The 11,907-nt window shown below is 38.0% G+C and overlaps 2 protein-coding genes across 3 annotated transcripts; one reads left to right on the top strand and one right to left on the bottom strand.

Moving 5' to 3' along the window:
- The first annotated feature begins 2,073 nt into the window (after nucleotides 1-2,073).
- LOC122024960 (F-box protein At5g46170-like) lies at nucleotides 2,074-5,122 on the top strand. Its single transcript, XM_042583703.1, has 2 exons — nucleotides 2,074-3,435; nucleotides 4,769-5,122. Exon 1 carries the CDS (start codon nucleotides 2,206-2,208, stop codon nucleotides 3,400-3,402), a length of 1,197 nt encoding a protein of 398 aa, XP_042439637.1. The 5' UTR covers nucleotides 2,074-2,205; the 3' UTR covers nucleotides 3,403-3,435; nucleotides 4,769-5,122.
- Nucleotides 5,123-6,899: 1,777 nt separating this feature from the next.
- On the bottom strand, nucleotides 6,900-10,733 carry LOC122024300 (receptor-like serine/threonine-protein kinase SD1-8). Of its 2 annotated transcripts, none has more exons than XM_042582899.1 (7): nucleotides 9,387-10,733; nucleotides 9,169-9,291; nucleotides 8,930-9,066; nucleotides 8,617-8,827; nucleotides 7,668-7,905; nucleotides 7,424-7,574; nucleotides 6,900-7,340 (listed from the first exon to the last, which is right to left on the bottom strand). In XM_042582899.1, the coding sequence occupies exons 1-7, from the start codon at nucleotides 10,690-10,692 to the stop codon at nucleotides 7,017-7,019; spliced, it is 2,490 nt and encodes an 829-aa protein (XP_042438833.1). In that variant the 5' UTR covers nucleotides 10,693-10,733; the 3' UTR covers nucleotides 6,900-7,016. The 2 variants fall into 2 exon arrangements, with proteins under 2 accessions (XP_042438833.1, XP_042438832.1); XM_042582898.1 differs by having other exon boundaries at nucleotides 9,157-9,291; nucleotides 9,387-10,732.
- Nucleotides 10,734-11,907: the final 1,174 nt, after the last annotated feature.

Below are 11,907 nucleotides of genomic sequence, written 5' to 3'. Positions count from 1 at the left end.
TCTTTTATCTAGGATACGGTGTCGCGGTAAAATATTTAAATTATCATTTAGATATTTATAATCTAATCCTCACTATAATATATTTATAAAAAAAAATTCTCTAAATAGGAAGCACAATCAAAAAATGTTAGACTTCTGAACTAATCATCACACACATTTCTATGATCAATAAAAAAAACTTCTATAAAATAGAATCCCTCAAAAATAATTAATAAGACTAACTATATTTATTTATATTTTATTTTGATTTTTGACATCCTCTCGTTTATCTTACACCACTAGAACTTATATATTTTAAAAAAAAACTCTTTACTAACCTATCCAAATTTAGTAAGATTTATCAAAATTATTTTAATATGATTAAAATCATCATAAGTCATTTAATTTAATGTCTATCATTTTAATCCTATTTAAACAATTTTAAGTAAGTTAATAAAAAAATTAAATAAAAGTATTCTGTATAATTTTTTTATCAACTTAAATGGTTTATTTTAACCCATTATACTAACTATTCCATAATTATTATAACAACAACAAATCTTCCTAGTGAAGTCAACTATTTAGAACCTTCTATGTTATTAGATTCTATCAATTATTATATCATCTATATTTAAATAAATATTATATTATTTTATTATTATTAACTAAGTATTATTTTATCTTTCTCTCCCTAATTTAATATGTATATTTATTATAATTTTACATTATATAATTAAAATATTTATTAATTATCTAAATATATATATATATATATATATGTGTAACATTTTAAATGTGTTATTATTTATTTACTTATATTTTTGAAAAAAAAAAATATCTTTTGTGGATTGTGGAGGTACTTCTTTTCGTTTTTGCTAAAAAAATTTATTGAATCAATAATGTCAGTCAGGTGGTGCATCACTGTCTCCTCCAACTTGTCATACGACAATGAAAAGGTTGGTGCTAAAGGAAAGGAAAGGAACGATTAGATTAGACTGACGATTGCACATCATCTCTTCTTTCAAAGTGACAAGTAAATCTCTTCTTTCAAAGTGACAAGTAAGAAATGGACCTGGCATGAGCTGACCGAAACAACAATTGTTCCTTCTTTCTCAATCACCTAAAGCTTGCTCTGCCCTCTCAAAGGCCAACTGTAGGGACAGCTCAACTGTGTAGGTCCGATGATCACATGAAGAGGGTCCACTCTAAGCTTCATGCATAGTTTTCGAATTCATGTGCCCGTAAAGAAGGTTCCCGACTAGGAAAGAATCATCCCTACTCTAGGGGTCAAACAACCATAATTGGTGTGGAACAACCTAACGTGTCCAATTGAAAGCTATTTACTATGAACTTTATCATTCGGTTCGCTCCTACATCTTCACTCACTACATGATACATGTCTAATTGAGTAGATCTTCACTCATTACATGATACATGTCTAATTGTGAATCATTAGTAACACCCTGATCAATTCGTTCCAGGGTCAACATGGAAGAGGTAAATCATGGACGACTATTAACCTTTGGAATATAACTAGCACATAAGTGAGACATTTATCTCGGCTTTGTCGAGATTTGAACCCCAGACCTCATGGTGACAACACCTCATGCGCTAGCCACTAGACCCATCTAATCATATCACCTCTAACATGATCATAAAGACAAGTAATGCGCTATAACGACATCAAGGCCTTAATTAATTAGGTTGATGGTACTTGATGTCGGTAAATCGAGCGTTGCTTGGAGTCATTATCGAGAACTATCAATATGTGAATGACTAGATGCTTGACAAAAGCCACATGAATTGACTAAACTCAGTTCTATAAATCATAACAAGGACATAATGCTTATGGAAGCTCAAAACATAGTCGAAAATACTTTGCCTGTAAAATAGGTCAAATGTGCAGCAGTGCAGGGCTCCTCTGTTACGTCTAAAATTTTTGAGGGTCAATATGAACAGGACAGAAAACCATGGGGGTATATTATCATTTTGAGAATTTCGAAGGACGATTTGTAAACAATAGTAAAAACGTGGGGCAAACTGCAATTTTCTTTTACTTCTTCCTTGATCGCCCGTCTCGCTCGCTTTGGCAGCGATAACAAAATTCGATTCTTCTTTCAATCCCCTCTCTCCTCTGCTTCGTCAAACCTCTGATCGAACCTCTCTAGGGTTTTCGATCTTCTCGTGAGGGGTTTTGGCTTAATTTCGGAGATTTTTTCCGATCTGATGTCTTCCTCTGGCGCTCTTCCTGCGGCGGATCTGGACTGGTTACGGGCGCGCTGTTCGGATCCGCCTCCCCCGCCGGCGATCGACCACTTCGACCAACTTCCGGATTCGGTGCTTCTTTTGATCTTCAATCTGGTCGGCGACATCAAGCAGTTGGGGCGGTGCTGCGTCGTGTCGCGCCGGTTCCACGCCGTGGTCCCCCTCGTGGACGACGTCGTCGTCCGGGTTGACTGCGTCATCTCCGACGACCCCTGCCCCTCGCCCGATGCCGTCGTGTGCCAGAAGCCCCGAAGCGTCATGTCCCACCTCGCCCGTCTCGTCCTCGGTGGTCTCGTCAAGCCGCTCCAGGCCCTCGGGCAGATCCTCTCCCCCGCGTCTGCATCTGCCTCCAGGGCGTCGTCACATTCGTCCTCCTCTTCCTCGCCGCCGTCACCCGACGTCGCCCACCACTCGCCGAGCGAGGTATTGAAGAACTTCAGGGAAATCCGGCGCCTCCGTATCGAGCTTCCTGACGGTGAGCTTGGTAAAAATGGCGGCGTCCTCTTGAAGTGGAGAGCCGAGTTCGGATCCACCATCCGTAGCTGCGTCATTCTCGGCGCCACCTCCATGGCCTCTTCATCCTCCAACTCCCTCAAATCCACAAACCTCAATCTCAATCCCAGCTCTGACGACGCTTATGAAGGCGATGACTATGAGAGCATTCCAGAGTCATTCTACACCAACGGAAGCTTGAAGCGGAGGGTGGTGTGGACTATTAGTTCGTTGATTGCTGCATCGGCACGGCATTATCTTCTCCATCCCATTGTGGTCGACCATGAACCTTTGGAGTCCTTGATTTTGACCGATGCTGACAGGCAGGGGGTGCTGACCATGGACCGGAAGCAGCTGCAAGAACTAAGGCTAAAACCACTGGTGGCATCCGGGAGCTCACAGCGTACCCTTTTGCCTGCACTAAGCATGCGTCTATGGTATGCGCACGAGCTCGAGTTGTCCTGTGGGTTGGTGCTGAAGGGTGCGACCCTGTTGGCTATCAAACCAAGCGATGAACGGTCAAGGGATGTGGGCAGTAGCATCACAGTTTCCAATGACTTCTCAGATAGTTGCTGGATCTCAGAATGCTTTGAGGAGCCATACAGAACAGCAACCATGATGCTCATGAAGAGGAGGTTTTACTGCCTTGAGATGAACTCTTTCTGAGTCTTCAAAGCCTACAAATTTTGTGCTTTGCAGGTAAAAACAAGTTCCTTCTTGGTACTGATGTTCTAGGTTGAAGTTGCATGATACTCGTACACATAATTGAATTTGCAATAACTGAAAACAAGCAAATGAAGTTACCTGATTCTTTATGCATCTGTTAAAACATATGCAGGTGCATTCTGCATGACTGTAAGAAGTCAATATGTGCTTTTGGTTGTTCATTATTTTCCTTGATTTTCTTGTCATGTCCGTTGAGCTTATGCTACTGTATTTAAGTTTGGATCAGTTCAATGCATTCATGACCTCCTACAAATGCATTCTTTACTGTTTTGCTTTATGTGATTTGTTCAAAAACCATAATTATTAATCAGTGTACTGCAATGTCCTAACCATTATTTTGCTGAATTAGTTCTAATAGCATATGAGCATACATATTTGAATTACTGTAACCATGTTCAGTAAGAGTTTTATCATTCCTTGTGGGCCTTTACTATTTATCATGCATCCATTTTTATTTTAAACATTTGGACTGAAAATGCAATATATGCATACAAACTAATCAGAGATAGACGTGTAAGGTTTTATTCTGGATCAAAAGAAACTGATGGAATGAAGGGAAATAGAATAAGAAATTGGGGATAAAAATGATGCAGTAGATGTATTCTTTACTTCACTCTACAATTTATCATTGTCTAACATGCTTTCTTAGCTGGGTAGATTGTATTAATTTGGATTTGCACCAACAAGCATAATCACTAATCAGTTCACTGTTTTTATGGATCATCAGATTGTAACATCTTAATTTACTATGTTCCTCTGAATTTATTTTGATAGAAGCTGCACCACCCATACTCTGTTTCAGATTTAGAATGACTCTGATCGAAACTAACTATTTGAACTAATTGAAAGGGAAACAGATGGAATGAATGAAATTAGGGATAAAAGTGTCTCATTAAATCTGTTTTTTGCACTTATTTATCTGGATTAGCAATGCCACACTTCCATTGCTAAAAACTTAATTTTTGATTATTTTCATTACCATAATGGTTATTTCATTACTGTCAGCACCCACGCTGATGAAAACCAAATGCAAACTGATAAATTTTTGCCAATTCTTAGTAATCATTCCAAGTCAATTCATGTTTGGATAATACTAAAATCAACAAATGCTCTTACAATTTCTATTCAAATATAATTCTTCAGGATAATAAAATGAAACAACAAGAGTTTCTAGCCGCATACATTTTATTTTAAATAGTTAGTTAACTCTTATGCGCAGATGCTTTTATTGCTCAAGTTGGAAGCATAAAATGTAGAACATATTTGCTTGAATGTGTGACTTTTTTTTTGTGTGTGAAACCTTCAGGCCTAATGGATGTCTTAAAGAGGTGGGAATTAAACCACATACCGAAACGGCCCTCAAGTGTTGGCGACCATTGCATGCCTCTGTAACCTCATGGTTAACATGCTCCTCTCCTTCGGGCCTTTCTATGACCAAGTTATAGGATGCTCTTGTGCCACTCTGCATTCTGCAAAGCTGCTTGCAACTTTGGAAGCTGACTGGTTGATGGCCTTCGGTTGTCTGCGACTAATATCGATTCTCTTCCACGATTCCTTCGCTATGCTTCACTAATGTACCATATGAAATTTCATATATCAATCTCAGGTTGCTGTGTTCTTGTCTTAGTAAGATAGCAATCGACTGCAGTTTTAGTTTCTACTCTATTGTTTGGTATGTTCCCTTGGCATTTACTGCACATCTTGTCGTAAACTGATGTTCCGGTCGGACTATATGGAACAGTTGAAAACCATTTCTTTGTCTTCTTGACGTTCCAGCCTCTGATGGAATTGTTATCAAAGAAGGTGATTATGCTAAGCAAGTTTTAACAAGAGTCTGTGGAGGCTTGGCCCTACTGCTCTACTTGCCCTAATTGGTGCACTCGACTTGGTCCACCCTTTGTCCAACTGAGTCAATTCGTGTTACTCGACTCAAATGGCCTGTTTGGCCCTAACCATTTGTTCGGCCTAATCAATTTTCTCAACCTACCTAGCTCAATAGCCTAACCTAGCTAAATCAGTCTTATCTACACAAACCCAAACAACCTAATCAGCTTGCCCTATATGACTCCTTGGACTTGCTCAAACCCACTAAGCTTGACCTAATTAGCTCCACGGATTTGCTAGTCCACTAGGTCTACCTAGTCTATTGTTCCACTTGGCATGCGCGACACGATCTTTTTGGTCGATCTAATTTGATTAGCATGTCTTATTTAGGGTTTGGATTGACTTGTTTTGTTCATTTTCATTTTTGATTATTAGATGATAACTTTAAACAAATATTATATTTTGATAGAAGAATGCAAATTTTCACCTTTTTAAGATATAAAATGGATGGAATAAAATGCGTCCTCACCCAGGTAGGAGAATAATATGGAGCGATTTGATTCCACCTTATTAAACACTCTATTAATTAGGCTCCATTTGATTTTTTAAAAAAAAATATATTTTTCAAAAAAAAAATAGGCTCCATTTTTTTTTTAAAAAAAAACCTATTTTATTTTTTTCAGATATTTGATGCAATAAAAAATCATAATCAATAAAAATAATTATTTTTACTTATAGCAAATGTATTATTTTTAGAGAAAAATGATTTCCGTTAGAAAGAGCAATTGACATTTTCACTATTCATTTACATAGTATTCACTCTATTAAGAAATTCTTCCTTTCTGTCGTCCACCTTTTGCCTACTCATCACCTTATCAGACAGCCCTCCATCACCTTTTGCCCACGAACCAGTTAAGACACTCAATTTAGATGGGTTGATTGAGTCAAATGGCTTAGACAAACTAGACAAATTGAGGGAGTTAGGGAGCTTGAATCAGTTGGGTGGGTCAAGCTCACATAGTGAACTAGACATGCTCGATTGTTTAAGGCTAGCAGTCAAGTTGGCTGCACCGAGCGAGTTAGACATGCCAATCAATCTAGTAGAGAAAGGTGAGTCAATCGATCAATTTCAACAATATTGTAAGCCTTTTGCAAAAAAAAATTTTAAAAACTGAGTGCTGAATTTGATAAATCACTGTGTAGAGAATGCCCCTCAAAACACCATGTTGGCATTAACACCCAAGTAAATTAACCAAGCAACTTCCACAAATCATCCCTTATTACGCACTCAAGTCTTCAACCTCCATCTTTTGAAAGCAACAACCAATGCATTTATTTTAGGAATAAAAATCTAATGATAATCAAAGTCAACCATAGCTGTAAAGTTTGACTTCAACCCTTGCAGGGGAAGGTTCAGTTTGACTAGACAACAGAAATGGTCAAACCCAAGAAGTAGTAGTCTTTTGAATGAATGATTTGGAATGTTTGGGCTTCCCTTATTTTTCCAAGTCTTTGTCAAACTTGGAATTTCAGGGAAGCAAAAAAGGTTAAGTTGAAATCCTCGTTGAATAAAGGAACTTGATTGCAAGATGGAGAAATGGCCAAAGTCAACATAGCATTTGAATCAAGTAGTCAATCATTTAATAAAAAAGAAAATAACTTTTACTTGTATTTTTCATACAATGTATTATTTCATTATAAATTATAGTACATTTTAAAATGGTCAACTGTTATCGACCGTCTATATTTGTAATTGTTACTTTGTTACTAGATGATATGTCCTGATTACTCATTGATGATGATGAGTAAATTTGTGATAATGGGGGTCGGTTAGAAAAGAAACCTGGTTGCTTAGGTTCTGGCAAAAGAGAAATATCCCCGGTGCTACCCAACATTGTCAACACCGAAGGCATTGTCGGTCTATCTTCTGCTCGTTCTTGAACGCATAAAAGTCCAATCTTTGTACACCTCAAGACCTCAGCCTCTGGAAAAGAATAGCCGATATTTTTATCCACAAAATCTAAGCAATTGCCTTCCTTCCATGCGTTCCATATCTAAAAAAGCAATTGGAGTTAGAATCATAATAATAAGGGAGGAACGCTTACATAAAAGTTAAAATAAAAATTCTTGTACTCACATGCCCTAGAAGATTCAAATGATGCAATGTGTGATAGACTCTTCTATTCTTTTGACCACATATGATCTCGAGTACCAACACGCCAAAACTAAACACATCTGATTTCATTGAAAAGATTCCGTCCATGATATACTCGGGAGACATATATCCGCTGCAATAATAATTGTAAAAAAATATTAATTTCTTCTTGTATCATATACTATGAATAATAAAGTAAAAGATGAACGCAACTACTATCACTCACTATGTTCCAACAACTCTCTTGGTATTTGCTTCTGATACGTCCCCTCCAAATATCCTAGCCATGCCAAAGTCCGATATCTTGGGATCCATATCTTTGTCAAGAAGAATATTACTAGCTTTAAGATCCCTATGGATGATTCTCAATCTAGAATCATGATGAAGATAAAGAAGTCCTCGAGCAATTCCAACTATTATGTTATATCGTGTTCGCCAATCCAAGTAAGTGCCTTTAACCTCATCTGAATAAAAAGTAATATATTATTTACTATTTGACCAAGTTCTTGAATATCTAATACAAGGAAGGCGACATGTAACTAAATAAAATGATTGTTAGAACACTTGTTGCAAGGAATTTATGAGTAGAGTTCAATAAGTTCCCTTAACTGTCCTCCGTTGACAAAAAAAAATGGAAGGAAAATCTTATGAAGTTGAGTAGACTTCAACTTTTAATGCACAATTAGTCAGTAATTATGGTAGAGTTCCAGGTCTTCCATGTAATTCCTGTCATCTCCAAAATATTCACTCAATTCCTAGTTTTATGCATGTGTTTTGTTCTTAAAAAGAAGGGATATAAATTAATTTTTTGATAAGTATTCTATCTGGTTTTGTTAACTGAATTTTGGGAAAGCTTTTGGTCAATTTAATTTGAGTTTAGATGAAAACTCAACCATGAAACAACATAAAATAGCCAAAAGAACATTCCAAAAATCAATCCCTAAGCTCAAGGTTTTCCAAATTTTAGGAATAATCTACCATTGAGCTTCTCGCTTCCTTTTATCTGGAAAGGGGCTACTGGTACTTAAGAACTAGAAGCTTTGCATATCTTGTGGTTTCACATAACTAGGGACTCAATATATAGAAGGAACTGATTTGATTATCAAATGATTTTGGCTTAAATCAAACGGAAATATATATGCATAATGGAATGAGCACAGAAGAATTTTACTAACCAAATAAGAAGACATCTAAGCTTCCATTAGGCATGTATTCATAGACTAATATCCTCTCCTCTTCTTGAACGCAACAACCAAGAAGTCGAACAAGATTTCTGTGCTGCAGTTTTGCAATCAATGTCACCTCATTTTTGAACTCATCCAAACCTTGAGTCGATGTCTTAGACAACCTCTTCACAGCTATTTCTGGATCCTCCCCTATCTTACCCTGCACTCAGCCATTTTAGACGTCTTAATTATTTCAATCACTACCAACAGTAAGATTTATGAAACAATTGTTACTTGTAAAATTAGTCATAATAGTTCATACCTTGTATACTGGACCAAAACCTCCCTCGCCAAGCTTGTTCTGAAAAGAGAAATTGCAGGTGGCATTCCTAATTGTGCCTAAGTCAAATAATGGTAGGTCTAAGTCTCTTTCTTCTGTTTCTTCAATAATATCAACACCTACATATTACAAATAACACAACTGTGAATCTGTGATGAATCAATGCCCTGAGTAATTGTGAACAAATTGAAACTAGTTAAAACAGTGACCATTGATGGTACTTCTCTTCTTCTTCCTCCTCCAAAGGCAGAAAGCAAGACAGGAAAGGAGGACAATCACCACGGAAAGAACGACAATGACAACCGCGAAACGATTCCGACGGCGATGATCAGAGGGCTCAGGCACTGGAAGATAAACTTCATTGTATCAGTACAAAGTTGCGCATTTATTCTTCATCATATCTCGTAATCAATCTGTTCAAAAGTCGATAAAAACACACCTAAATCAGCTGCTGCAAGCCTGACATAAAGATCTTGTCCTACGGCACTTTGATACACTGTGATATCGGTCAGATTGGTTGTCCACGTTATGCAGCCATTGCCACTGTCACTGTCACTGATGTTTAAGGCAGCATAAGCTGTGCAATCGCAATTGCTCAAGCACGAAGCTCTGCACTGGTCAAGGGTCAAGCTTGCGTTCACCATCGATCTCGAGGTATCCGGTAGCTTGGTGTTTCTCAGGGTGAGGAACCCGTCGGTCCCATTCCGGCAATCCAACGGCGTCGTCCTCAGGCAACCATCCGTCCCATCTCGGAGTTGCCAATTGCTGGGATTGCTCGGGTGAAACCCCTGCAAGCACACGCATTGCGGGGTGATGATTTGGCGGCAATAACCATTGGGGCCGCAGGACGACAAAGAATCGCAGATATCCTTGGGAGCATACCAAATTGTATTCCAAGATTGCCTATTTTCTAACCAAACAATGAGCTGTAGGTGGCCGGAGGAATGCATGACGAACCTCAAGAGGGCAGAAGACTGCTCGCTGCGAAGGAAGGTCATCTGATTGGGTTCGACATCGAACCTTAGGAGTCCGTTGGCTGTGTCCACCATCTCCGGGACACCGCTGAACCACCGGCCATTCCATGGTCCCGCGCGCCAGTATTGCTGCATCCCTGACCAAATGAACAGCTGCGGGTCTCCCCGCAGATCGAGGCCGTAGACGAACCCACCCGGAGTCGGATCGCTATCGCTCGTCGACGCCGTGATGTTGATGCCAAGATCGGTCCCATTCTTCAGCCTCCTCTGCCCCACAATCATGCCCGGAATATGGGTATCCGCTGGGAAGTCGAAGCTCTGCCACGCGAATTCGTCAGAGCCGCCGCCGGCTTCATGGACTGCGAAGTTCCCGTCGTCGAGGAGCTGCGCGACGGGATTCGAGAGGGGCGAATCAGGCGCGCCGGAAGTCCAGAGGACACCGGAGCTTCCGTCAGTGAGGACGAGCTCCCCGGCTGCGGTCAAAGAGAGGTTGCCCGAGCGGGAAGTCATGGGGCTCCAACGATTGGCGATCCACACGACGGTCTGGACGGGGATCCTGTTGTACCATATGCCGATGTAGCGGTTGGTGGATCCGTTGGGGCTGAAGAAGCCCAGCTGGAAAGTTTCGCCGGCGGAGACCAAGGCGGCGGTTCCATTGTCAAGGAGAGGCAGATCCGGAGTTAAGGTGTCGACTCCCCCGGAGATCGAGAAGAGAGCGGCGGTGAGAAGGAGGAGAAGAGCGGCGGCGGAGGCGATGCGCCTTCGTCTCATTGTCGACTATTAAAGTAATGTCTACAGAATGATGTATGTACTATGAACAACAACAAGTTATTTATTACAGCTAAAATGGTGAAGATAGTGAAATCAGTGTTGGGAAGAATATCAAATTATTGATTATTTAAAAAGTTTAGAGTTTTCTCTCCTACGTACTCTCACCATAATAATACTAATATTTTTTTTTTGGCTTTTTTAATAAGCTGGTAAAATATTATATGAATGCTATTCATTTTATAAAAAAATAAAACATCCTTAATTTAAAATTATTAAAATAATATTTCATTAATAATTTAATATCTAAAATACTTCTTTTTATTCAAAGTCAGTTTTGTGACTAAATTTGCAATAGTTTAGAGCAACTTTAGTTGAAGTTTCATCATTTTAATAAAGTTTTATATATCTATATATATATATATATATATATATATATATATATATATATATAAATTTTGCTTATTTATATATTACTATTATATTATATACGTTTTAAGAATAAATAAATAGATTGGCTGCTGCGCCGTAGACGTCCCGAAGGTAAAAAGAAACCAAAAACTTTAACATGCATCAAGTCGTCGCATGCCATTTTTGACCAATGAACAGCAACATAACACGGGACGCTAAAGTTGACTTTGATTGCTCTATCCCAATCATTCACACACACACACAAGCTCATGGATTCTCGTACTGTAGCAAAAATAATATCCATTCGTCCCAGGTGCGTTCAGTGTTCACAGTCAGTTTAATTAAGTTATAGAAAATAAGATAAATCACGGACAATTTATAATCAATCATCAGTCCGTCCCTAAATTTATTGATACTCATGATTCGAATATTAGTTACGATGTGTTTATAGGATTTGTTTTTTAAATAAGAGATGTAATTAAAGAAGGTTGATCTTTGTTGATTATCGTGTGGACTTCTATTTATTTTGATGTTCGATAAAAAAATTTTGTATAATCGAATCCATCAATTCAGAGATTATCATTTTTTTTTAATTAATTATATTGATATTGAATGGACTGTTAATTGAGTACATTTATATAACAATTCAATTTATTATTATATTTAAATATTTTTTATGATTAATTAAAATATTTATTAATAGAATACTTATAGATTTTAATTTTCTCTACTATTTTTATTTTTCATTTTCTTATTTTTAATATATCTACATGTTGATAAAGCACCTGTTTTAATAATTTAAATTAG

This window comes from Zingiber officinale, chromosome 9B (assembly GCF_018446385.1).
Source record: "Zingiber officinale cultivar Zhangliang chromosome 9B, Zo_v1.1, whole genome shotgun sequence".
Classification (NCBI taxonomy): Eukaryota; Viridiplantae; Streptophyta; class Magnoliopsida; order Zingiberales; family Zingiberaceae; genus Zingiber; species Zingiber officinale.
This window is presented reverse-complemented; position numbering and strand designations above follow the sequence as displayed.

Bases quoted from the DNA above. Each gene is read 5' to 3' on its own strand.
- LOC122024960 (XM_042583703.1), top strand. From the start codon at position 2,206: ATGTCTTCCTCTGGCGCTCTTCCTGCGGCGGATCTGGACTGGTTACGG.
- LOC122024300 (XM_042582898.1), bottom strand. From the start codon at position 10,692: ATGAGACGAAGGCGCATCGCCTCCGCCGCCGCTCTTCTCCTCCTTCTC. The intron at 9,067-9,156 runs GTCACTGTTTTA...TGTAATATGTAG, and splicing joins GAAGAGAAGTACCATCAATG to GTGTTGATATTATTGAAGAA. The intron at 7,575-7,667 runs GTGAGTGATAGT...TTATTATTGCAG, and splicing joins AAGAGAGTTGTTGGAACATA to CGGATATATGTCTCCCGAGT.